The sequence below is a fragment of the Neofelis nebulosa genome, chromosome X, assembly GCF_028018385.1.
Source record: "Neofelis nebulosa isolate mNeoNeb1 chromosome X, mNeoNeb1.pri, whole genome shotgun sequence".
In the NCBI taxonomy this organism is placed as follows: domain Eukaryota; kingdom Metazoa; phylum Chordata; class Mammalia; order Carnivora; family Felidae; genus Neofelis; species Neofelis nebulosa.
Window position 1 is genome coordinate 11,953,778 of NC_080800.1, and position 27,308 is coordinate 11,981,085.

Sequence of the window (27,308 nt, forward strand, 5' to 3'; positions counted from 1 at the left end):
AAAAGAAGTGGAATTAATTTTAATAATGAATTTCATTTAACCTAATATATTCAAAATATTATCACTTCAAGGGCGCCTGGGTGGCTCGGTCAATTAAGCGTCTGACTTCAGCTCAGGTCATGATCTCACAGTTCGGGGGTTCGAGCCCCGCGTCGGGCTCTGTGCTGGCAGCTCGGAGCCTGGAGCCTGCTTCGGATTCTGTGTCTCCCTGTCTCTGCCCCTCATCTGCTCACACTCTCTCCCTCTAAACAGTAAATTTAAAAAAAATATTATCGTTTCAATGTGTAATCAACATCAAATTATTAATAAAATATGTCACGTATTTTGTACTGCATCTTCAAAACATTGGTGTATTTTTTATACTCCATCACATCTGCGTTCAGCCCAGCCACCATTTCAGCTGCTCAACAGCCGAATGTGTCTAGTGGCTTATGTACTGAATAGCCCAGATTTAGAGCAGTGTTTCACAGTCTCAGCACTACTGACATTTGGGGCCTGGTAATTCTTTGCTGTGGGGAGCTGCCCAGTGTACCTAAGATGATTCGCCGCACCTCTGACCTCCACCCACTAGATGTCAGTAGCACCCCTCCCTCAGGTGTGGCAACTAAAGGTGTCTCTACCGACAAATGTCCCCGAGTGGGGGGGTGAAGGTAGGGCAAAATTATCCCCAGTGGAGAATCAAAGGGCTAGAAGATCTGGAGGGAAAAAAAAAAAAAAACACGTTTGGAACCAACCTTAGGATCAGCTGAGAGAAAATTTTCTTCTTAGAAGCTAATTTGACTATAGTCAGCGAACCATGACAGTAGTACGTACAACAATTAAAAGTTTATCCACGTCAGAACTTATCGAAGTTCTAAATTCACAAAAGGGAGGGGGAGGAGGAAAAGAAAGGTGAGAAGTGGGAAGAGCAGGAGGGGGGAGTGGAAAAGAAGAAAAGGGAGGGGGAGGAGAAGGCTGTTTCGCCTATTAAAAACGCCGTGCTTACTTTGGACCCAGGCTCACAGAAATAATAGTGACCCGGCACGGAGCGTGTCTTGGCGACTGGCATTAACATGTAATTATTTCAAACAACCCTGAGGCTCTTGACTTTGAAAATAAGCTGATGGATGCTTGGGTTGCAACATGCATCAAACAGTGCCTGCGGGTTCAGGTAATAGGGGAGCAGCCAGTGTTGCCCTGTCCTAGAACCGTGTGCTTCAACGAACAGCCTTTAATGTCAGAAGTGACGAGCAACATTTCTCTTATCAACCAAGACCTCAGTAACTGCAAGTCTCTGTTAACTTTGATGTTTCGAATGCGTTCAGTGCACGCACACACACGCGCGTGCACGTATATATATAAATGGCAAGGAAATCAAAATTACAGCAGAAGTTTATTCATGGAAGCAGAGAAAGAAAGGGCAAAGGAGGGAGGGACTACATCAGGAACACATCATGAGATACACTCATCAGACTCTTATTCACCCAAGATTTACATGTGTCTGCAAGATATGCAGAATATTGACCCTTAGATAATTAAAGACCACGAATCTTCAAACACAGATTATTTTCACTCCGCTGCACGGATTTCTAAAGTGTCTTAACAACAAAAGCTAAAAACCAAAAGGCTTCCGGTTGCCCCTTGGGGAACGAGAGCATTCACCGGGAGTTTCTACTCCTCGGGTGTTCTGGTTCTTCGGGGACCAACACTAGCTGACTCTGCTCATTGGAAGGTACTCAGAGCCTAGCCACCGGGTGTCTACACTAAGTACCCTGGGTGCAGCAGGCAGTAGCCTGCTCGTTTCCAAGTACCTTCCCAAGGCCAGCTGGGACTACCGGTATAGCAGGAATCTTTCCAGCAGCCCCGGCAGATGCAGCTCACGGATGGTTTGACGACACGCTCGGCCCAAGCACTTCCGGACACACAGGCGACAGAGCTGGGAGAGAGCAGGCGGGCCTGGGGAAGAAGTTACAATGTGTGAAGTTCATGGTGGTGGGGCTGGGGGAGAAGGGGAGACCAGGGGACCGGAAGAGGCCGAAATGCTCCACAAGCTGGCTCCATGCACGGATCGTAGAGCGATGTAGCAGACACTAAATACACACAGGGACCCCAGTGTGCCCCTCTGGGCGGCGACATGTTCGGGTGAGCCCTCTAAAGGTGAGCGTGTTAGCGACAGTGGAGAATGAGGCTAAGCAGAGGCAAGTCGGGAATGAAGCGTGAGGCCTCAAGGGAACGCGCCTCATCCACGTATCGCACGCGCCAACAAACGGGATAATACTGGCCGAGGAGAACCAAGCGAGGGACAGCTGCCAGGAGGGCATAAAGGCCTGTAAGGTCACAGAGGCCTCCCGGACCTCCTGGCTCTGGCTGCCCGTGAAGCGGTGCTGGCTGGGTCCCAAGTCATTTTCGGAAGGGCCCTCCATTCACACAAGGCTCCCAGCTCCATGAAGGATCTAGAGAAAGGACCCAACTCACTTAACCCCCATGATATCCCAAACCTCAGTCTCAAAGGGGCTCACGGAGTCATCACGCCCATGGCTTTGCGTGGCTGAAGGAAAGTAACGAGAGCCCCAGATATGGCTGAATAGGACGAATGAGGCTTTGGCTGGAACGCTAGTTATACAGAGGCATTTGTAATGTCCCAGTGCTCCCTAGCCTCACTGTATCAGGAAAGATCCCTTCAAGTAGACCTGTGTGATTACCGGACTGCATAAAGTTGTCCTTCTCAAGACAATCCTACTGTAACAGGATCTTGCCACCCATGAGAAATGGGGCCCTGCATATGCAAATAGCCTAAGATAACACCTGAATTGAGGTTTCTAAGGAGGATCTATGTGACAGAGCACATAAGTGCCCTTCGTTAAAATCTTGGGAAGCGCGAGTGGAAAGCATCTCCACCTGTCACCCAACTGAAGCTCCTCTGCAAAACAGTAACGCAGACAAATCGTCCAGCGTGCCTAGAGAAGGTCAGATACCAGAGTGAACTGTGACACAGCTGGTGTCCATCCTTCCAGACCAAGCAGCTGTACTTGTGACGACAGAAGACAGAAGCACCTGCTTAGAATGAATCTAAATCCTGGACCTGGAAACATCTTTGACAGAAGAAAAGAGGAAATGTGGCAATTGCCATAAACCATATTCTCGGCTAACAGTTGGAAAGGACCTGGCATTTCCAAACTGGAAGCCGGTAAGGAAGATGAGAGTTCTTCAAGTGGAGATTCAAATAAAAGAGCAACCATTAATGACACAGACTATTGGGAATAATCTAGACCAGTGGTACTCAAAGTGTGGCCTCAGTTCAGCAGCACTACCTGGGAACCCAGTGGGTGTATAGAGTCTAGGCCCCATCCCAGACCTCCTGAACCCGAATCTGCATTCTAATTAGATCACCAGGTGATTCATACTCATGGTAGAACTTAAGAAGCACTGACCGAGGGACGTCTGGGTGGCTCAGTCGGTTAAGCGTCCGACTTTGGCTCAGGTCATGGTCATGCAGTCCGTGGGTTCGAGCCCCGCATTGGGCTCTGTGCTGATGGCTTGGAGCCTGGAGCCTGCTTTGGATTCTGTGTCTCCCTCTCTCTCTGCCCATCCCCTGCTTGTGTTCTCGCTCTCTCTCAAAAGGAAACATTTAAAAAATTTTTTTAAAAAGAAGCACTGACCTAGAAAGCATTCCTGAAATGACTGAACCGAGCGTTCTACTTGGAAGGTATAGAAGACACGAGGGTGGTTTCATGAAGTGGAACTGGTGAGTAAAATAAAACCCTTCTCGGCCAGAAAGTGTTTCAGAAGGTTCAGCGCGGGGCCATCATAACACTGAGCGCATGTTCTGGAGTCAGACTGCTTGGCTGGGGTCCCACTTCTCCTTAGCAGTCATATGACCCTCTGCAAGCCAGTATCTTTATGCTCTCTTGTCCTATCTTCAGCCGGGACAGCACCAGCTACTGCAAAGTGCTCGCGGCTTTAAAGTTTTCAGAATTCAGGGAGATTAATCCAGGTTTCAAATTTTTTAGCTCAGCGCCTAACACGTGTAAAACTGAATAATGACTATCACTGTTTTTAAGTTTTTTTATTCTGAGAGAGAGAGACAGAGAGAGAGAACGAGCAGGGGAGGGGCAGAGAGGGAGGGAAAGAGAGAATCCCAAGCAGGCTCTGCACTGTCGGCATAGAGCCCGACGTGGGGCTCCATCCCACAAACCGTGAGATCATGACCTGAGCCGGAACCAACAGTCAGATGCTTAACTGACCGAGCCACCCAGGTGCCCCTTATTACCATCACCTTAAATAGTCTCCCAAGCATACAAACGATCAGTACAGGCTTGGATAATGTTCTCTTTCTGTATAGACTTAGCATGACTGACTTCTGAATTTGGAATGCAGAGCCTCTTAGAGACCCGCCTGGTCTCCTCGGGCATCTGTAGCTCCACTGGCCCACGGTGGAAAGGGGGGTGAGGCAATGGGGGGCACAGATCCGCCTGCTCCCTGATCTCGAGGGCAGGCAATCGACTTGGCCACCCAGTCCAGTGTCTGAAATACACACTCCGTATCCAGCCTACAGCCTCTAACTCAAGTATTGCTAGCTTCTGCTGACAAATATTTCTCCAAATATGACAAAGCAGGGTCTTGGTCCACTCCGCTGGGCACTTATTCCAAGCCAGATGTGGCAGTTCACCTTTTCGTGGTGAAAACAGAGTTCCCGGAGTATTTTCTCATCACGGAAAATACACAGCAACCTCCCGGTTGCATAAATGCCCTTCCGTTACAAGTGAACACATACGCCTACCGAATCCCATCTCGGGGACGCCAGCGACGCCTGCTGCCTCCCACGTGCCACTCCCAAGGAAAAAGAGAAAAGAGGTAAGGAAGTCTGAAGATAAGACAGGGAGGGGAGACAGCGGATGTGCTTCAGGGACAGAACTGGACACACCCAGCCCTTCGTTACCTTCCCGGAGCAGGAGGGCCTGCTCCACACCGCTTTTTGGAGCCGCCAGATCCAACGCACTTTTCCCCTCGGCATTTCTGCACTTCAGGGGAGCCCCATAGTCCGCTAGCAGGTGGACGACTTCCACGCTGGACTGCCTCGCAGCGGCATGGAGTGGGGTGTCCAGACTCTGGCCGCGGTCCACACTGGCTCCTTGAGAAAGCAAATGACACGAGTCAACGCTGAACGTTGATGTGGGAATACGACGGGCCTAAAATACAGCAGCTGTGGAGGGAAGCATCTTGAATGTCATGACATGCTGGGCCAATCTTCGAAAATGTCTGACCCAAGCCTAGAGCCTCAGCAGTGGCTACTGAAACTGCTTCAAAGGATCTGGGTGAGAAGAGTGAAAAGAGACATTTTTAGGCACTTAAAATACGTTCCTTGCTTTTCCGTACGAACCGTGTGACAGACAAAATGAAATACCTGCAGCGCCTTTTACGCAGAATTGTTTTGTTTTTTGGCAAAGGATAAAGTTAAGATTATTTGGTACTTATGTTATTCCGGGCTCCAAAAAAAGATTTCTGAACTACGACAGGGAGTAGTAAATGATAGGGGATGAAAAAGACAAAAAAAAAAAAAATCTTGGAGATAAAAATTCTTATTTAAAAGTTCTTAGTACAGCCTCTAATGTCAGCGGTGAAGTTTGGGGAATCTTTAATCAAGTAATAGTTTCAAGACATTTTACTTCCCCCCCCACCCCGGACTCCCAGTGTCTGTATATACCTTTTAGAATGAAGGAAGTTACTAAGTACCTCAGCAGGATTGATCTAAGGGAGTCTATGGCAAATGTCTGTTATTTTTGCTATCCGGCATCCTCCTGATAACCACACCTAGGTCTCCCTCTGAGGAACCATCCCCTGGGATTCCCGGCTCACGTGTTTCCAGGGAAGCCCGACAACTACAAGGTAGACTGAAATCTAAGCCAGTCAGTGTACTGTATTTCCTTTGGCCACCATGATTGGTTCAGAGATGGGCAGGTGACTCAAAAAGAGCCAACGCAATAAAATTCTTTTTTCCCACTAGGACTCATGGGAAAGAGACCCTTGCTCTCTCTTGAAACCACCAAAGAGAACCATACCAGGTGAATGGAGCCAATACCAAAGGAAGTGGACACTCATTTCTCTGGAAAAGTTCTGTTTTAAACATTCAAACAGCAAATACTGTCAGAATTTTGTCCAGCCTGACAAGAACTTAGTCTTTAAAGCCATGGAAAACCAGCAAGGTTAACAGGTTCTTTTCATAAAAAGATTTCTGGAAGTTACCTAATTCTAGAAGTTTCTTCACACAGTCTACCCTCTGGTAGGTGCAGGCCACATACAGGGGAGTTCCAAGCTGGGGCACTTCTTGGTCAATGTTAACGTTATTTGCCAGAAGAATCTCCATGCACTCTCTATGACCTGGTGGCACAAAAGACAACCTTACTCAAGTAAGGGAAATATTGACTATTTACAGAACTACAGAAGTGCCTACCTGGAATGGGCTTTAGAAAAAAGCTAGCCCAGGGGCGCCTAGGTGGCTCAGTCCGTTGAGCGTCCGACTTCGGTTCAGGTCATGACCTCATGGTTTGTGGGTTCGAGCCCCGCGTCGGGCTCTGTGCTGACAGCTCAGAACCTGGAGCTTTCTTTGGATTCTGTGTCTCCTCTCTCTGCCCCTCCCCTACTTGCACGTGCTCGCTCGCTCTCTCTCTCAAAAATGAATAATCATTAAAAAAGAAAGAAGGAAAGAAAGAAAGAAAGAAAGAAAGAAAGAAAGAAAGAAAGAAAGAAAGAAAGAAAGAACGAACCTAGCCAGGTGGGTACCTGGGTGGCTCAGTGGGTTAAGCGTCTCTTGATTTCAGCTCAGGTCATGATCTCACGATTCGTGAGATTGAGCCCCACGTCGGGCTCTGCGCTGTCAGCTCAGAGTCTATTTGACATCCTCTCTCTCGCTCCCTCTCTCTCTCTCTGCCCCTCCCTCGTGCTCCCTCTCTCTCTCAAAAATAAATAAGTGTAAAAAGAAAAAGAAAGAAACCAGATATTTTTTTTTTTAGGCAGAAAAAAAATATCTTTTTGGAAATCTTAGAAAAGTCCAAAATAAAGACCATTAAAGAGAAAAGAATGCCCATACGTCCCCAGTTCAACTCCTCTTTGCAGCCCTTACGGTGCCTCCATCTAAACTACGGGCTCCCAGGAGCACAGCTGGAATCATTCTTCACGGTGAAGCCACCAGTTTCCAAACAGAGGCTGCAAGATGCACAGGGGTAAACGGCCCACAAAAGCCAGTGCTCAAATCCAAGGCCCGTGTATGGCTGCACCTCCTTATTCTGGTTAACCTGGAAGACACCTATGAGAATATGTAAAGCCCCAACTATAGAATATACGTGTAACTGCACTTTCAAATTCAGGGCTTAACAACAACTACATAAACAAGCATTCTCCTCGGAGAGGCTGCCCAACGAATAGACTCGAGTGGACCAGATGGACTTGACAGATATATTTAGAACTCTGCATCCCAAAGCGACAGAATATACTTTCTTCTTGAGTGCACATGGAACATTCTCCAAGATAGATCACATACTGGGTCACAAAACAGCCCTTCATAAGTATAAAAGAATTGAGATCATACCATACACGCTTTCAGACCACAGCGTTATGAAACCTGAAATCAACCACAGGAAAAAGTCTGCAAACCTCCAAAAGCGTGGAGGTTAAAGAACACCCTACTAAAGAATGAATGGGTCAAACCAGGCAAGTAGAGAAGAAATTTTAAAATATATGGAAACAAATGAAAATGGAAATACAACAATCCAAACGCTTTGGGATGCAGCGAAGGCAGTCCTGAGAGGAAAATACATTGCAATCCAAGCCTATCTCAAGAAACAAGAAAAATCCCAAATACAAAATCTAACAGCACACATAAAGGAAATAGAAGCAGAACAGCAAAGACACCTCAAACCCAGCAGAAGAGAAATAATAAAGATTAGAGCAGAAATAAACAATATAGAATCTAAAAAACTGTAGAACAGATCAACGAAACCAAGAGTTGGTTTTTTGAAAAAATAAACAAAATTGATAAACCTCTAGCCAGGCTCCTTACAAAGAAAAGGGAGATGACCCAAATAGGTAAAATCATGAATGAAATGGAATTATTACAATCAATCCCTCAGAAATACAAGCAATTACTGGGGAATATTATGAAAAATTATATGCCAACAAACTGGACAACCTGGAAGAAATGGACAAATTCCTAAGCACCCACACAGTTCCAAAACTCAAACAGGAAGAAATAGAAAGCTTGAACAAACCCATAACCAGCGAAGAAAATGAATCGGTTATCAAAAATCTCCCAACAAATAAGAGTCCAGGACCAGATGGCTTCCCAGGGGAGTTCTACCAGACGTTTAAAGCAGAGATAATACCTATCCTTCTCAAGCTATTCCAAGAAATAGAAAGGGAAGGAAAACTTCCAGACTCATTCTATGAAGCCAGCATTACTTTGATTCCTAAACCAGACAGAGACCCAGCAAAAAAAGAGAACTACAGGCCAATATCCCTGATGAATATGGATGTAAAAATTCTCTAATAAACATTTTAAAATAATTCCTGTCCAAGGGTGCCTTGGTTTCAGCTCAGGTAATGATCTCACAGTTCATGGGTTCAAACCCCACATCGGGCTCCATGCTGACAGCGTGAAACCTGCCTGGGATTCTCTCTCACTCTCTCTCTCTCACTCTCTCTCTCTCACTCTCTCTCTCTCTCTCTCTCTCTCTGCCCCTCCCCGACTCACTTGCTCTCTCAAAATAAATAAACTTAAAATAAAAAATAATTCCTGTCCTTTTACTTTTGTTTTTCTTTTTCTTTGCGGAAGAAACTGAGCCTGGTCTGAGTTAAATTTAAGTACTCACAGAAGTTTCAAAAAATTAATATATAAATGATGGACACTAATATAACAGTATCTAAAATAATGAATTTGCTATTTTCTCTTCCATTCTGTGGATGTTGGTTCCTAACATGCTTTTAGATACAGGAAAAAAAAAATATGTAGAGACTCATGAATTCATGTATTTATAAGTACGTATGTATTCTGTAGGTCCATAGATACCAAACACCCCAACATAAAACCATCCACGAATTAAATAATTCAAACCATTCCCAATATGTATCCATTTTTAAATGTTTGGATGGAAATGCAAATATCAGATTAATTTTCACTTCAAATCAATAGTAAAACAATTTTTTAAACTTTTAGATCAATCATTTCCAAAGGAGACCATTTTCCTTCAACTTAAAGGATCTACTTAAAGTTTGGGAAATGACCAACCTCGGTTATTAATCAATAGATGCTTATTAAATATGTATAAGACATCGAAACCATGGATACACTGAGATTTAGGTCTTTTGTTGCATTTCAAGTAATCCATAAACAAAGGGGGCAAAAAGACAAAAAGAAAACCAGACTCAAATACAGAGAACACACTGATGATTACCGGGGGGGGGGGGGGTGGGTGAAAGAGGTGAAGGCAATCAGGAGTAACACTGAGTAATGCACAGAATTGTTAACTCATTATATTGTACGCCTGAAACTAATATAACACTGTACGCTAATTAGACTTCAATTGTTAAAGAAATGGAACAAAAATAAAAGCAGAGAAAAAAAGTAGTCCGCTGCAAAAAAAAAAAAAAAAAATTACCAAGTGACATATTTAATAACTTGGGGCAAATCTTTTACTATTGCCTTTTGAAATGAAGACTTTCATCCCGAATTAGACCCGCAAAGATCACTGTTCTACAGCATTCTAACTTCCCCCACTGTATTTCTGATCTCAATAGAAGAGAATAACTCCACCAGTGGGTGACAGAAATGCTGCTCTGTCAGTGTGACAAATGGCCTTGACCTTTCAAAGGTATCTTCTTGTTCTGTCTAGCCAATGCATCAAGTTTTTAAAGACCTCGATTTTGGGGCGCCTGGGTGGCTCAGTCGGTTAAGCGTCCGACTTCGGCTCAGGTCATGATCTCACAGTTTGTGAGTTTGAGCCCCGCGTCGGGCTCTGTGCTGACAGCTCAGAGCCTGGAGCCTGCTTTACATTCTGTGTCTCCCTCTCTCTCTGCCCCTTCCCTGCTCATGCTGTGTCTCTCTCTGTCTCAAAAATAAAATAAACATTAAAAAAAAAATTTTTAAAGACCTCGATTTTACTCTTTTCCCTCATTTCAAAAGTAACTGAGAACACGGGAAGCTAGAATCAACCTGAAGGTTTCTAATGCGATGCTTTTTAAAGTTGCAACCTTTTTTCAATACCTAATGACCTTGAAGTCAGCAGCTCGTCTAGAGTATACTGCTGGTTGTGGGCAGTTATGTTGAATCTTCCATTAGGGATACCATCAGCCTTGGCTTTCAGACACTTTCATAATTTATTTTAGTGGCTGATGTTTTATGGGCTTTGGGAAATGAGCCGCTCTTTCCTAGTAAAGACAAGACATACGCAACGTCCGACTCGTGGAAGTCACCCCTGCAGTCGGAGCCACCAAAACACCAGCAAAGAGTTTCCAGAGAGGCCTGTCGAGAGACCGACTCCCTAGGAAATGCGACATCACAGACAGAAAGGGCGTGGTGAACACTATACCACTGATTCGCGCAGATCGGAGCGAGCCCACCAGTTGGTGTGCATTGTGGCGGCCGACTCACCTCTCTTCACTGCCTCGTGGATGGGTGAAGCCAAGTGCGCCTCCAGCTGGGCCTTGGCTCCAAACTCCAGCAGCACGTGGACGCACGCAGCACTGCCGCCCCGGCACGCGTTGAAGAGGGGCGTGGCTCCGTGGACCGTCACTCCGTTGACCTAACGATGAGCGAAGAGGCCCAGAGGATTTGCGATTTTTCTCTCACCGTTGCCAAGTGTTTATTCCTATGCATCTGCCTGGAGAAAGTTCCCATGCTGGTGGATGAGCGAGGGAACTCTACATCACTACGGTACCATGTTTTTTAGATGCCAGCAATCTGTCAACTCTCACCTACAAATAATATCCCAAGTGGGACAAAATGGGACAGAGCTTTTCAAATGTATGCATGGGTATTCCGGAGCTTCTTACGAGCCTCCTAACTATGGAGGAGGGGGGCCCGTTTGGTGGTTAGGAGCATGGCCGCTGGTACCATTAGCTCGGGTTCAAATCCCAGCGTTCTCTCTTCTATTTGTTCAGAAGCCTCGGTCGGGTTATTAACTTTCTGTGCCTCAGTTTCCTTACCTGTAAAATGAGGATCATTAAAGACTCTGCCTCATGAAGTTATTGGGTGCATCAAGTGAGTCACCACATGTTAAACACTAAGAACACTGCCTGGTGCCCGGTGAGCATTTAGTACACATTTGCAACGACAGTTATTTTCATTGGCCGTTCCTACGGAGCTGACTCCCCATCCCAATCATGAACCAATGTGGTGGGCCCCGAAAGTACTGAGAAGCCAGGTCCCCAAATCTGCGCTTGCAAAAAATCTCCTCAGCAATTTCCCCGCAGTTCTGTCTGTCTTGCCACAAGTTCTCTTACTGGTCTGCTCTAGTCCGTACCGATTGCGTGTGCCAGCAGTGACTCCTAAAGAGATCACGATCAAGCCAAAGGCACAAAGAAAAGAGCCATCAACATGGGGTCTCCGACCACCCTGGGTGCCTTCTAGGGATGCGGGAGGCACCTGAGAAGCAACACAGCTGGAGGGCATCTTTGGGTATTAGCAATAGATTGGCCAGGACATCAGGGGACCAAAGCCTTCCGGTGGTGAGGCTCTTGCCTCAACAACTGAGGATGCGGGCGTGTGAGAATCAGGATCCCAAATTTTCTGGTCTCAGAAACCAACAGAAAAGCTCCCTCTCCACAGTCCCAGGGTAGCCCCCATTATATTGGAAAGTGAAGGAGGAGAGGCTAAGGTGGCGGCGACAGACAAGGACAGGGGAGGTAGTGTGCAAATTCATACAGCCTAGGGATTTTCTAACCTATTTACATTTGTACTGAAAAAATATTTGGTGGAACTGGTTCGATTTGTTGTTACTGAGAATCATCCTCATCCTCAGTCCCGAAGTCTTCTAATTTGATTTCCTCAGTTTCTCAGGTCAGGGCAGCAAACATTTATTGAGCACCTATTAGGTGCCAGTGTTTCAGAAACAAAGGCGAGTAAGGCAACTTGCGTCTCCTGAACAGGGTGAATTCTATCAGGGAAGACAAACACAGAAAGAGATCATTTTGATACAATAATAAATGCTTGGGGCACTTGGGTGGCTCAGTCAGTTAAGCGTCTGACTTCAGCCCAGGTCAAGATCTCTCCATCTGGGAGTTCGTGCCCGGTGCCGGGCTCTGTGCTGACAGCTCAGAGCCTGGGGCCTGCTTCGGATTCTGTGTCTCTCTCTCTCTGCCCCTCCCCTGCTTGTTCCCTCTGTCTCTCTCTCAAATAAACATTAAAAATGTTTTAAAGAATAATAAATGCTTTCGAGCACCACAGGAGCAAGACAAAAGAGAGTACAGACTTGAGAAATACTGAGGAAGCAAAATTAGCAGGATGTGGTGATTAATTAGTCAGGGAGATGGGAGAAGTAGGATGATCCCAGGTCTGGAACGGGGGAACGCAGGAATGTGTTTCACCTGGCCTCTGAGACCGGGCTGCAAGGGGAGCTGGTCCCCCGGGGAAGGACGTCAGAAGCACAAGTTTCAGATGCATGGAGTCTGAGGCACCCACGGGCCTGCCAAGTTTGAGGAATTCCCTACTGATTGACCAACTCTCTTTTATTCCTTGTCTCCTTCTGATTTAAATGTTAAATAACACAATCTTCATAGACTGTTTCCTCAAAAGATGGCCAAACACAAGGGACTGCGTCTGACTCTATTTTTTTTTTTTTTTTGCCTCCCACAAAAACTCCCAGAGTTGTACCAGCACACACTCCTCCACAACCCGATGTGGTTTGCTGTCTCCCGCCAAAGGAAGGAAACGGCCCTCACCCAGCCTCACCCCTTCACTACATGTGAGTTGACTACGCAGTAACTTCAGGAAGCACCACCGCATAAAAACACACGACCACTGTGGCATCGGGAAAATCACTTTGCCCAAGAAAGGCTTTTATATTCAGTTCGACATAGACCCAACTTCCATATAAAATGCAAAGAACAGCTTCAGTTAAGCACCTAAAAACATTGCCGCTCGTGAAACAACACGAGGACTGAGTTAAAAAGTGGAAATTAGCAACAAAATGGTATCTGGCAACTAAATGAATGTCACTGAGATTTTCAAAAGTTGTAAGTTCACGGTTCTGTTGTGATATCTATTACACACAGCACCTCAGCCACTCATGCTTGAAATAAGGATCCTGGGGGGTGTATGGCATTGGTGAGTCACTATATTGTACACCTGAAACTAATAAAACACTGTATGTTAACTATACCAGAGTTAAAAACGATAATTTAAAACTAAAATAAACATAAAAAAAAGACACATAAGGATAGAATTTTAAAATCAGATAAAGTTAATTCTGTCGGGTTTTTTCAATGTATTACTTATTAAAAGCTTATTTAATTTGATGATTTTGCTCAATAAAAATAGTCGTTGGTTTACCGTGTTGAATTAAGAGCGTTTTTGTTGTCGCTCTTTTAAATTGTACTCTTTCTCATGTTTCACAGTCCATTTCCCGAGATCGGTTTCAGAGAACTCTAGTTTGAGTTGATCTTTTGAAACTCAGCAGGGCAATTTTCAAGGATTCCTGTGAATTACCTCATTAGAATGCTCGCCCACGGGCACAGAGGCTGAAGAGGGGAGTGACCAACCGTGTCTCAGGAATGTGCACGCGGACAGGGCCAGACCTGTCTACACCGCCAGTGGGTGCACAGTCTGGAGGGTAGCGTCTGTTTAGACCCTAGCAGGTGCACCTGGGCAGACAGGGCTGCGGGAGGGGGCGGCGGGGGGAGGGGCGGTACTCACGTGCGCGCCCTTTTCCAATAAGGCTTTAGCGCAGGCCACGTGACCTCCGAGGCACGCCTCGTGGAGCGAAGAGACCCGGTTAATTGTCACGAGGTTCACGTTGACACCCTAGAATTTGGAGAGAAGGGGTCGAGGCTGCATTAGCAATGCCGGCGACTCCCGGACTTCAGAGTCCGGAGTCCAGCACACAGCGCTCCGGCATTCGTATGCCGCAGTAGCAGCACTGCTCTTGACCGCAACTCCAGGGCATGGAGAGGCCTCTGCAGTACCAGGGTCCGGGGCCAGCGGCTTCTCCTTACCCAGTCCCAACACGCCCCCCTCCTCTTATGCCTTGTCTTGGAGTCCATGTGACAGATGGGCATGATCAGCCCTGCTGCTGGCCGACTCTGAGTTCGTGCCCTGATTTTCACAACTTGGCCCTGACCATCCCCCCGACCCATGACTACCACTTTCTGTGAAAGCAGGAGGTCCCTCTCAGCTTTTCTGAACTGAGTTCTGTTTCTGATTTCCTGCCTCCTAACCGACCCACTGAAAACTTCCGAAACCTAGTGCATGACCCTGAACCCCAAACGCCAACCTAAGTTCCCACGGCTTCCCGCCCCACGTCCCTGGGGCTGGTGGCATCCCTGCTGTGGCCAGCAGCTGGGACTTGCCACTATTGCCCTGTCCCTTCCTCTTAGGGCCTCTCTGTACCTCGTTGGTCCCATCCATTCTCATGCCCTGAATACGATGTCATTACTCTAGAGCTGTGCTGTATATTTCAATTTGGGTATTTAATACAATTAGGAAAATTTCCCTGTGTATTATTTCCCTTTAAGAAAAGAAAAACAGGCTGGCCCACAAGGTGGCAGCAGTGTACTAGGAAAAACAAAAAACAAAACTTCCATCTGGTGCAAAGTCAATTCCTGGATTCGTACCCATGTGATGTTGGACGGGCCTGAAAGACCGTCTAGAGTGAATCACCTTCATTGTGCACGAGAAAACGGAGAGGCAGAAAGTTCAAACTATTACTAAGACTTAAGGCTCCCCCAGCCGTCGATGACAGCCAGCACGATAGGAGCTTCTCATTCCTGGTTTCCTGCTCTACTCCACCACACTGTATGTGAAATAAAGTAAAAAATAAAATAAAATAATACATTTTTTTACTAGTGTGTAAGGGTAAAGAAGTGTGCATGCACTGAGAAAAAGCTCAACTTCTCTCTGAAGAGCACTCCTGACACATTTAAGCACACTGGTTTACAGAAATCAACATGCTTATGAAGTATACTTAAAAATAAAGTCGGGGGTGGGGGACACCTGGGTGGCTCAGTCGGTTGAGCAGCCGACTCTTGATTTCAGCCCAGGTCAGGATCTCACAGTTTGTGAGTTTGAGCCCTGCTTCGGGCTCTGCGCTGACGGCACAGAGCATGCTTGGGATTCTCTCCTCTCTGTCCCTGCACCGCGTGCGTTCTCTCTCTCGCTCTCTCTCAAAAATAAACAAACATTGGGGCGCCTGGGTGGCGCAGTCGGTTAAGCGTCCGACTTCAGCCAGGTCACGATCTCGCGGTCCGTGAGTTCGAGCCCCGCATCAGGCTCTGGGCCGATGGCTCGGAGCCTGGAGCCTGTTTCCGATTCTGTGTCTCCCTCTCTCTCTGCCCCTCCCCCGTTCATGCTCTGTCTCTCTCTGTCCCAAAAATAAATAAAAAATGTTAAAAAAAAATAAATAAATAAATAAATAAATAAAAAATAAACAAACATAAAAAAAAAATAATAAGTACTAAATACAATGTGGGATCCTGGATTGGGGCCTGGAAGAGAAAAAGGACTCTGTGGGAAAACTGGTGTGATCTCAATAGTCTGCAGTTTAGTTAATGGTATTGTAACAATGTTAATTTCTTATGTTTTACTAAAGTACCATGGTTATGTAATATTAGCACTAGGGGAAGTTGGGTGAAGCATAGGCATCTGGGAGCTGTCTGTACGCTCTTTGCAACTCTTCTTTATTTTTTTAAAAAAATGTTTATTTATTTTTGAGAGAGAGCACAAGCAGGGGATGGGGCAGAGAGAGAGCGGGAGACAAAGAATCCGAAGCAGGCTCCAGGCTCCGAGCTGGCAGCACAGAGCCCGATGCGGGGCTCGAACCCACGAACCGTGAGATCACGACCTGGGCTGAAGTCGGAAGCTTGACCGACTGAGCCACTGGGCACCCCACGACTCTTCTTTAAAATTACTCCAAAATTAAACGTTTATTAAGAAATACTACTAAAAGTGTTGAAGTGGGAGACTAAGAGGGAGGAGGCGGATGCCAGACTTTTCACTATGTACCTTTTAGTATCACTTTAATCTTTGAACGATGTGAATATATTACGTGTAAAAAATAATCAAATTCTAAAGTGCTTAGAAATAAATAAGCAAGTGATAAAAATCAAGCACAAAAGCCATTTGATTACTACTGGCAGTACTGTTTTCCTTTTGCCTCTACTTCCTTAAGAAGTGACACAACTCATAAAAAAGAAAGCAAAAAAAAAAAAAAAGCACACCCGTGTGCACGTGTGTGCGCATGTGAAAATGGTAAGGAAGCCAGGTTCGGTGGTAGCTAGGATGTAGAAAAAAGATACAATAAATCACCTCCTCTATACACACGTAGATTCTAAAACAATGTCAATGGAGCATGTACACTTTTGTTCATTCATTTTACAAATATTGACTAAGCCGTTACTCGTTGTTCAAGGTGCTAGGGGTACAGTCATAAATAAAATAGTCTTAATAAGTAAGACTTTAATAAATCTTCCCAAAGAGTAACATCTACCCATGTCAACCCATTGTAAATTTGCTCTTGAAATACCGTATCAGGGGAGGCGGACTCTAAGGTGGCCCCCAGCGATCCCCGATTCCTTGTACTGGCTCACTCTGTAATCCCCTCCCCTGGCGTGCGGGCTGGATCTATCGCCTCACATCTAATGAATAGAATATGGCAGAAGTGATGGGATGCCATTTTGGAGATTAGGTTATACTAAGACTTGCTTCTAAGGCACTGTCTCCCGCTCTCTCCGGGGGAAGCCAGCTGCCATTTCGTGACTCGGCCCTGTGGAGAGGCCTTTGTGACAAGGGGTTGAAGCTGGCCAACAAGCAGATGCGTGAGCTTGGAAGCGGATCCTCCCCGCTCGAGCTGTGAGGTGACCGCGACCCCAGCCGATACTCCACTGCCTGCAAGAGACTCAGAGCCAGAACCACCTGCCAGGCTGCCCCTCGGCCCATAGAAACCGTGACAATCCATACTCGTTGTTTTCAGCCACTGTGTTTTGAGGTCATTTGTTATGCGGTAATAGCTGACTAATGCAACTTCGGGGCCGTTGTTACCAAGGAACACTGGGAGAGCACAGGGTGAGTTAGTGCAACAAAGATTTGAAGGCACGTACCGTCACCCTCACAGGGAAACTGCCTATGGGGTAAAGGCAGGCCCGGAGGGGGAAGGAGGGCGCTGGGCGGAAGAGATGAGCCAGATTCCCAAGAAAGGAGAGGCAGGAGGAACAAACGGTTGAGCTGCAGAGAATACATACACCGAGCCTGGCTGTGCGGGGAGCCAGATGGGGCAAGCAAGACTCTGCTTCAGTCAAAGCTCGTAAAGCATGACGCTGATGATCGCAAAGGCACACAGGTTCAAGTCTCTGGTTCACTTACTTGTGCAATTAAAGTTTTAAGGGCCAGTAAGCGCCCCTGGGCCGCAGCTTCATGAAGTGGGGATCGATCAGCCCAGCAATCTGCAACACAAATCAAGCTCAGAGTCAAGGTCTGGAGTCTTCTTCCGGGCAGCTCAGTCGTGCTGCCCACCCACCGTAAGAGGAGGTTTGGAGAAGAGGAGGGAAGCTTGGACCACGCACCAGGCTCTTTCAGCAGCCACTTTCAGGGTGACAAGCCACTGAGTATATGGTCCATCCATTTAGTGGTGTGTGTGGAGAGGGAGCACGTAACATCTCTCTCACTCTTTCGGGGGGGGGGGGCGGTTTTAATAAGCAATAGGCTGAGTTTGAATACATATTCTCGGAGCTGGAGTCTGATAGCTCCAAACAAGGCAAAGTGAGGGGCAAAGCTGGTGGACAGGCCTCTCTGCTTTCATCTTTACCCTGCCTCTTACCCTCACCTCTACCCCGAAAATGCAACAGCTTGTACCCCATGAAGGAGGCCTGAGAATCAGGGGAAATGGGTTTGCTCTCAATTCCCTAGGTAATTAAATGTCTCTCTTTCACTTAGGTGATGAGGCATATCTATTCCCATGACGCAGAATATGGCTTTTCAGATGACGCAATCTTCCACACTTTTCGGTGGGCGGTTAAGCGTGATGGCTAAGCCCAGAGCCAGCGGGGCCACAGGGCCTGGGTTCAAAGTCCCACCTCGACCACGTTCTGCCAAGAAGGGCAAGTTCCTAAAATTATTTCAACGTCAATTTCGTGATCTGTGAAATGGGAGTACAGTAATTTAGTACTTAGCAAGGGTTTAGGTCTCTAAGTAGGCCAATAAAGCACATCCATAATGTCAGGTACTCAAGCAATCTGTGAGTAAAAAGTACACAGTGCCCTAAGGGGCAGCTTCAGAACAGCCTCACAAATATTTCTTTTCCTGTAATTGCTGGTCGGTAAACAAGACTGACCAGCTCCAGTGGGCATTTGCGAAGTAACCCTCTTAAAACACGCCAAAGAGCAAATTGCTTGTTTCAGAAGGTCTGTCCCAGTTTGTAAAATTTCAAATATGATCGTGCTCTTCATACACCGAGAAGCATGTCGTACAGTTCGGATTTCACACAAAAGGCCCATCTCATCAACCTGTTCTAGGTGATCCTGATGGTGCCAAGAATCCAGGTGTTCCTCTTCCTGCAACCCGGGTGGAAACAACCCCATCAACGCTAGGACTACGTGAATGCGAAATAGCTCGAGGCCGCAAGGACGGAGTGACTTTTCCAGCAGATGGGAACCAGGGCTGTCGACATTTCAGTAGGCCCTCTTCTTAGGCTGAAACTCACTTCTTACCGTCTCGTAACCTCTGCGTTATGAAAAGGGGGAAGCCTAGAATGGACTCTACGGGGTTGGACTGAAGTTGGAGCAGTTGGTATGAAAATGTGATTTTCAACGTGTGGATTTATATTTGCACCATTGTAACAAGGTCTTGGAGAAATGGCTGATTCCAGGGCCGGGCCAGGAAAAACATAAGATAAAGGTGGCCTCGAACACCTTGTGCCAGAAAGACAGTGAATGATGGGACATGTCAAAAAGACACAGGAGCTGGCTCGAAGGGGCTTCCACTGGTCAAATATGGGATGCCTTCAGCATCCAAATACAAAGTGATGGTAGGAGATTATACCCTATCAAAGAAAATAGGAATCTATAAGTACTGACTGATAGAGATTAATATACAAATAGCAAGGAGGAAGCTCGTCCTCATAGTACGACACCAACTTGGAAATGTGGAAGAAACGGTACAATCTGGCTCCAGTGATCTCCTCACAAAATAACTACTAGTTATAAAAGAAATACAGGCGATTTTACAGTAGCACCAAACTGTAGACACCACCTTACCCAGCGGATCAAAGTTAACGTCAGAAGTGACGGAACAAATCGGCCCAGTGTGCCATGCCATGGAATGCAACGGGCGACATCATGTACTATCGGAAGGAATGCGATGGGAGAAATACACCGCAGCATCTGTGATCTTCCTGCTCAAGATGCATAACCCAAATCTAATCTTGAGGACACTGTGAGCCAACTCAAACTGGGGGCCGTTCTCTAAAATACCTGGCCTGTAACTTGTTCGAGGAGGGACAGAGGAACCGTTCCAGACTGAAGAAGGCTAATGAGACACAACGTCTAAAGGCAATATTTGCTCTCAAGGACATTATTAGGAAAGTTGGGTAAATATGAATGGGGTCTCTGGGCAAAGAGAAGTGGGAATTTTTGGTACCACTCTTGGGCCTTTTCTGTCACTTCAAAGTGGGTTCCAAGATTTAAAAGTGTGTGTGTGTGTGTGTACACACACATATGTAAGTTGGAACTAATTTATATATAATTAAGTATACACACACACATACATATAATCACTGGTGTTTTCGTACTCCTGATATGAAAGTGCAATGCTTTGATAAGAAAAATGGATACAAATTTTAACATGAAAAAATACCGTTTGTGCCTCCACTTGTTCCTGAGTCAGTTAAAAGCTGACGAATTTGAAAATCTCTTTGGACATTTATAATTTGCATAAGCTGGGAATCATGACATAATGAATGCATATAATCCTCGATTAGTCAGCCTTGGTTTTCTTCTAATACATCTTCACCTCGTTCAATATGAACCGTGTATCAGACATGCTACAGTCTTGCCTAATCGCTCTTGGAAGTGGACCTGGGCCCTAGGGTTAGGAGGTCAGTCTTCATCCACGGACGTCCCTAGAACCTTGACCCGTGTAAGGAGCAAACCTACAGCCGTGGCTCTGTTATGCCCTTGTTCCAACAACAGCCAGTGAACCCGAGTCACCCGAAAGTACAGTAAGTATTTGATTCAAAAATCAGAACAAGATTTACAGTAACTAGCTATCGTGAAATTAGAATACTAACACAAAGTGGCTTTATTATTTTTAAAACTTACTTCCGAGTGGCCTGTGGGGGTCCCCTTTCCTTCTGAGAAGCAGGAACCCTAACTCCATCTTCGTCCTCTTTCTAGTAATTTCTGTTCCTCACCAGTCCCGTAAGACCCACTCCGCACATACAACCTGGATAGATCTCGAAACCTAATGTCGAGTGAAGGAAGCCAGACACAGGAGGGCACGTGCTGTGTGATCCCTTTCCGTAACATACAAAAGGGGGCCAAACTCACCTGGGGTCAAAAGGACCCCAAGGAGGGGTGGGGGCTGACGGGAAGAGGAACCAGTGGGGACCATGCTGATAATATGCAGTGTCTTGCTCCGGGGAGCTGGTACCTGATCGCGCTCACTTTGTGAAAATTCATCCAGATGTCCGCTTAGAATTTGTGCCCTTGTCTGTATTTACAAAGTTCTTCAATCGAGAGATTTGAAAACGACCAGTGTACTGGTCAGTCCACTTTGGAAAGATAATCTCCTCTCCTCTACCTGCTCCGGGGGCAGGGGATGGCCCTCTCTGCCACGCCAGCAGCTGCAGACAGAAGAGCAGCGTGTCCCCATAGGTGTTCCCACCTCCTTCTTCTGGGTGTCAGCTCCCCTTGTGGTTTGGGGGTGGGGAGAAGAGAGAGGGAGGACGTCTCCCCAGGGAAGTGGAAGACGAGGCCGGTCTCGCTCACTGGCTGCCTCAACTGCAGGTGTCACTCCTGGTCTCCGGGCTTGCCCTTCCTACCGGGGCTCACTTCCAGGCCCCCTTCCTGTTCACTGGCATTCGGCCCCCTCGCCTCCTGTCCCCTGTCAACGCAGCGCCCTCGGACACCCCGAGCTCCCACCCCATGTCATGGCAAGCCTACGGGGCCATATTCTTGTCCACCCAGAAAGCAGGAAGAGAGCAGGGCTGGGCTTCCTTCTCACCACGCCACTGCCCTCTTCCCGCTGGACAGGCCCAGCGGAGAGGTCCGGAAGTTGCCCCGGCTGACTTCCAACTTGACAGGGAGGTACCAAGCTCCCCTGCTTTCAGAGGCCCCTTATCTAAACTCGTATTTCTCCCGGAGCCCCTGCCCTTGGCCCTCGAGAGAGGAGGGAAGGGAAGAGCCTCGCGTCGTGAACCGGAACACCCCAAAACGCACGGCAACCCATTTGCCCCACGTAACAAGACCTCACTTCCAGTATTGGCAGAAATAGTACCGAATTCCAAGGTTTTGTGACCTAGAACGCACCCTGCTCTGGTGTTAAGAACTGCTGGGTTGAGATCCCACCTAACCTCAGGGTAGGTTTCTTGGCCGGGGATCCTTCGCTCTATCCGCCATCTCCCCATACATAGCATGAAATGAATCCATTCGTATCCCCTTCGATGTAGAAATCCTGTTTCCCCACTGGAAACAAACCCGCTCTCCAGGAAGCCACCTTCCCGGTCCCATTGTTTTCCAGCACTTGCGTCAAAGGGCCTAGAGTTTTCACACAAAACCCTTTCCAGCAACTCAGCCATGGTGGGTTCTCCTGCTTTCCTCTTATTCCCAACACGCAGTGTCTCGCTCTTACCGTTCTTGTTTCGCAAATTGGAGCTAATTGTGAGAAATTAAGGATTGAAGTTACTTGGCAGCTAGGGAGTTTTTCCATTCCTTTCAGGAAATATCAACTAAGCTCTCCAAATAAGTGAGCGCCTAAGTAGGACTCAAGCCTTCTCTCCTAAGGCAGTCTATTTTTAGTTCTTGGGCAGACTGCCTGTGTCACGGGGCTGCAAGCACATTAGGAAGATAGTTTACTGGACAAATATGTTTACTTGTTCCTGATGAAGTGTATGGAAAATGTTCAAGTGCGTTTTCATCCCCCCCCCCCGGTGGACTTTTTCTCAGAATATGACAGCTCCTAAAACCACACATTTCAGTAACAAAATCGGTTCTGAGGGGATACAGTTGTCTGACTGCCAAGTATTCAAGATAAAAACCTGTTTTATTACTATTATTATTATTAAATTTTTTTTTTTGCAATTTCCCCCTTCCTGATTCTGACAAGTATTTGAGCTTACTGGTTTATTACTTTTAAAGAACGCCCTAACCGGTTATAATCTCTAGTGCACGTGGAACAATCTTTAGTCTCTTTATTCAAGTTCCAAAATCATACGAAGCAGTATCTTCTCCTGTAGCACTTATCAGAGAAAACACATTCAAGAGGAACCTCAATTTTGAACCAAAATATACACAGGAGCCTAGCAGAATTAATGATTTAAGTAAAACAAAGGTAATTGGAAAAAGTCACATTATAATAAATTTCCTGAGATACCTAAAATATTAGAATACGATTGAGTTAAAGTGCACACTTTCTAGAACACTCGATTCCAGTCAGGAGATGCACCATGGTCAATGAACACCTATTTGCAGGGTGTTAGAAGGTTCCTCTGAGCCCATCAGGAGCAGGAGAGCTGAGCTAAAGGTAACAGTTGGTGTGGGCACACCCCCCTGCTGAGGGCTGGTTGTCCAAATTTGGGAAAGCCGGCCGGCACCTGTGCTGTGTCGCCATGAAGACGACAGCTGGGCCAAGGCTTGAGAGGACAACCAGCAAGACTGAACAAGAGTAGAAGGCTAGGTAGATGGTTTGGCAAGAAGGGACCAAAAGCAGGAAAAACCTGCTGGTAGGGGAAGGGTAGGAAAAAGGAGTCAGGGGGATGAGTCAGACAGAGGCAGGGCCATCAAATCAAAGTGAGGCTTCTGAATTTAGAACAAGGACAACTCATTTTAAGCCTTAACATTTAGACTGACATGGATCTTTCAGATTTGGCTTAACATAAACATTAAAAAAAAAAAAAAAGAATACAACAGTTCCCAATCTCGTATCTGCAAATGTAAAATCACCCAAATTTTGAAAACCAAGCTTTTTCCCAAGTTTGCTGCAAACTCCTTTGGCAGCAAAGCATGGTAAGGACTCACTCAGGTTAAGAGATTTTTTTCTTTTTAATTTGTATTTCAAAATATCCAATATAATACAGAAATAGAAATGTCAAAATGTTTGATTTGGGGAGGCGGCTCGAGGCCCTGCTGGGAGTGCCGTGTAATATACACTATAAACACTGTGTAATCTTCCTAGTAGCCCCCAAACTCCTGAATCCTGGACCACGTCTGGCCCGAGGGTTGTGAAAACAGATTATCAACCTGTATCTATACTCTATTTTTATCAAGTTTGATGACCAAGCCCTGTACTAAATACAGCTTCAATTCTGGCCAGATTGGCAAAGGCAGAAAAATCATATACCGCATCTGTCAGGAATAAGTACCTGCAGAGCGATCTGAGGGCTGAAGGTGGGCTCCAGCGATCCATCCGGTGCTCTAGACGTCGTGCCAAGGGCTAATGACAATGTTTTCAACTTAAATACGAGTGTGTGTGTGTGTGTAGATATATATATATGTATACACATATATACACACACACGTGTATATGTATATATACATACACACACACACACACACACACACACATATATATATACACGCACACATTATTGACAAATCACACAAAGAAGCCTGAAAGATAAAACAGCCAACCTGGTTTAACTCAGGTCTGGTAAGTTATCTACAAATTTAATAGTTTAAGCCACAAAGACATATTGACCAATGTATTCCAGAATGTGAAATCCAGAAAAAAAAAATCCAGATTTTATAGCCCCCAAAATGATATTTAATGAGGGATATGATGCTAGGTTTAGCTTCCAAAAGAAAGCGTGCCAGGACCTATGACAGGCTAAATAAACCCTGCCCTGGGTGAGTTTTTTTACTGCTCTCCCCTTGTTTCTGACAGCTCTGTTCAAGAAATTTAACCTTGGGCTGAGACTTTTCTAAGTCAATTAGCTAACTTACTGATTAAATGTCACATATTTTCCCAACAGACATCTGTCTGACCAGTGAGCAGCAAAGATAATTTCTGGTTGCACAAGATTTTGTTCTTTCTTTTTAATACATCTAGCTTGAAGAATATAGCATCTGACTGCTAACAGTGTCAGAAGAAAAAAAACCCAGTTTCTGGCATGTTACGGCCTGCATTATCATAGAAAGCCTTATTTACCACCTCTGGATATCCTATCATATACACGTATGGGGGGGGATGTGTATTTGTATACACATACAGCCATCCACACACGTAGATATGTATACATAGGAAGGAAATTAAACTGAAAAATTAACATGTACTATTCTCTCCCAGTCCCTGCCTTGTTAATGATATTCAAAAGATACGTTTTTGACTTTATAACATGACATTACTTGCAAATTAAATGAGTATTATCCTAGGAGCTTGAACAAATAAAGGCATTTGAGCTAAGGAATGAGTGAGCTCTATTTAAGAGATTTGTATTACAGTTCTAGACCCACATCCAAACCATGCTTACATGGGTTTTGACTATTATAAAACCTTTTTAAGAGCGTACTTAATTAAGGACGACAAAGACAGAAACAGTGCACGTGAGCAACAGGAGAAAACATTCTCAACACGCTCTTGCAATAACGACTTTGTTGGATTTGACCTCATTTAAACCATGAGGATGATGTATCTCTGAGAATACCAAAATTGTGTTACTGAAACTCTCACAAAGCCCTGTTCATATTTACATATCAAATTAGAAAATACGATTTTCAGATCACACTTAACTTGAAACTAAACAGAAGCTTTTTTTTTTTTTTTTTTTTTTTTTTTTGTTAACCAGTCTAAGCAACGTACCTCCCTGAAATGTGTGACAAATGTAATCCCCAAAAGAAACCTCTTTCCACATTCCGGGCCTTCTGACACTTCCTGAAACTTCACGACTCTCCTCATTTCCCCCAGTTAATTGAAGCATTCTGATGCTTTATCTCTGGAGGTCTTATTTCTTTGGATACTGCTGTTATCTAGCGCCTTCAAAGTTGTCTGGCATATTGGAATCACACAGCCTAAGTCTATTTTGAAAGAGAATCCTGGGTGCAAATTGAAATGGACGCTAGATAAAGAATGATGTCATCCTGGAAACCCCTATGAACACTAAAAATAACAGAGGGAAAATCTGAACTCTGTTTACGAACAAATACTCCTCTCTCAAGTGACAAGCCCAGCAGCAACAAGTGTATCTGATTCATTTACTTTTGTGGCATCTCACGACAATTAAGGTGAATCATTTCTGGAGAGAAACGGAGACGAAATCCTACAAAGCAGGACAGTTTAAAACGTTTCACCCAAATGTTGGCATTTCACACGAGTAAAAGCCGCGTCGTGAAGGATTTTTCCTGCCAGTGACAAGTGGCTAATCGATTCGCACTGCAAACGACAACACAAAAATATACATAGCATGCCACAGCTGCTGCTTGAAATCAGATATATTGGTCGTTCTATTTCCGGAGGGGACCCGGTCTTGTTAGAATGCATTGTTAAACTTTGTTGAAAAATATTAAAGAAAATCCCCTATCGGTAATTTTTCAGGTTAGTGGAAACGAGATTTCTCCAAATACTCTTAAAAAGCCACTACCCTAGTTCCTTCTTAAATAATAACCACTAATAATAATAGTACTACGAACTTGCAAAAATAAAGCTGAAACTCCTTCACAAACCGGTGCTGTAGTTTCTAAAAGTACCCACACAAAGCCAAACCACAAATAAAATCCACCCTCCAGAAATATCATTCGTACGAATCATCTAGGAGGTTTTTTTTTTTTTTAAGTGTTGAGAACACACGCGTGTGATTTTACCTGAAATTCCACCATAGATCTCTTCTGCTATCCTAGCCGCTTCTTTTCTATTTCCTTTGACGATATAGAAATGAGTTAGGAGAGCCAAAAACACTTTGATTAAAAGTTTGAAGAAAAAAAAAGTGGCAAACATTGTAACAAAAATGTTTTTAAAGCCATAGGAAACAGGACCATCTTCCATTTTGGCTTGCACTCTCTACAGGTTCTTGGTGCTGCAAAATTACACTGAGTTATAATTGGTATCATATGACATCTATTTTCAACTTTCTAGCTCTTGGTGCTCTGTTACTGAGAACTCGTGTGTACCTTCTAAGCTAACTGTGATTCGGAGGCTGCATGTGCTGACTTCCATAGCCATGTGAAATGAACTAAAGAAACTTCCTTTTAGACCTACATTCCTCAGTGCTATTTAACCAACGGGATTCCTGTCCACATCTTTTTGATCCCTCAATCCCAATTTGTGCTGCAGTATGTTGGAAGGCAGTATCGGAAAGATAAAACAAACTTGTCAGATCCCATGGTGACGAAGCGAGTCATTTGATCATTTGAAGTGGAAAGTACCGGCCCCCGAGCATTTCATTTTCTCCTCATTCTCAGGTTTATGGGAGATAATGGCCTGATCTAAAATATGACCGGTTAAAAAAAGGCCATTTACTCTAAGGCGGTACTTAATAAAAGGCTCATCTCGGATGCCTGTCCAAGTGGATGTGTCGGATTGAAAGCATTAGACCACTTGCCAGAATAGGCGCATCTGTGACAAGGTCTGCCGGCAAAGCTCATCATTCATTTCCCGTTTCAAGTGTCGGTAAAGGTAGTACCTCGTACCGGAATACGCGGGCTCTCCTTGATCATGGGAGAGTTACAGGGAAATGGAGAAAGAAGATACCCTAGGTTCTGGGTGAACTACCCAAAGATTCTACGAATCGATACCCTCCGCCAAAGGACAATATTCTCTTGTAACCCCTAACTGTTCCACACACATCGATGGGCCAATATGAAGGAAAGAGACTTATTTTTAATTTCCCTCCCCTACCGAAAAGGGATGGGGAAAATCCACGTCTCCTCTTTCATTCCCGGCTATCTTAGATTTTCAAAATCTCTACAAACTATTGAAAAAGGCA

The 27,308-nt window shown here is 45.4% G+C and overlaps 1 protein-coding gene across 4 annotated transcripts; it reads right to left on the reverse strand.

The window, feature by feature from the left end:
* Nucleotides 1–1,353: 1,353 nt before the first annotated feature.
* ASB11 (ankyrin repeat and SOCS box containing 11) lies at nt 1,354–26,529 on the reverse strand. Of its 4 annotated transcripts, XM_058713465.1 has the most exons (8): nt 26,188–26,529; nt 17,543–17,622; nt 13,883–13,990; nt 10,622–10,772; nt 6,223–6,357; nt 4,919–5,110; nt 1,791–1,935; nt 1,354–1,480 (listed from the first exon to the last, which is right to left on the reverse strand). In XM_058713465.1, the coding sequence occupies exons 1-7, from the start codon at nt 26,366–26,368 to the stop codon at nt 1,811–1,813; spliced, it is 972 nt and encodes a 323-aa protein (XP_058569448.1). In that variant the 5' UTR covers nt 26,369–26,529; the 3' UTR covers nt 1,354–1,480; nt 1,791–1,810. The 4 variants fall into 4 exon arrangements, with proteins under 4 accessions (XP_058569448.1, XP_058569447.1, XP_058569449.1 ...); XM_058713464.1 differs by having other exon boundaries at nt 1,354–1,935; nt 26,188–26,528; XM_058713466.1 differs by lacking the exon at nt 26,188–26,529 and adding an exon at nt 25,190–25,417 and having other exon boundaries at nt 1,354–1,935.
* Nucleotides 26,530–27,308: the final 779 nt, after the last annotated feature.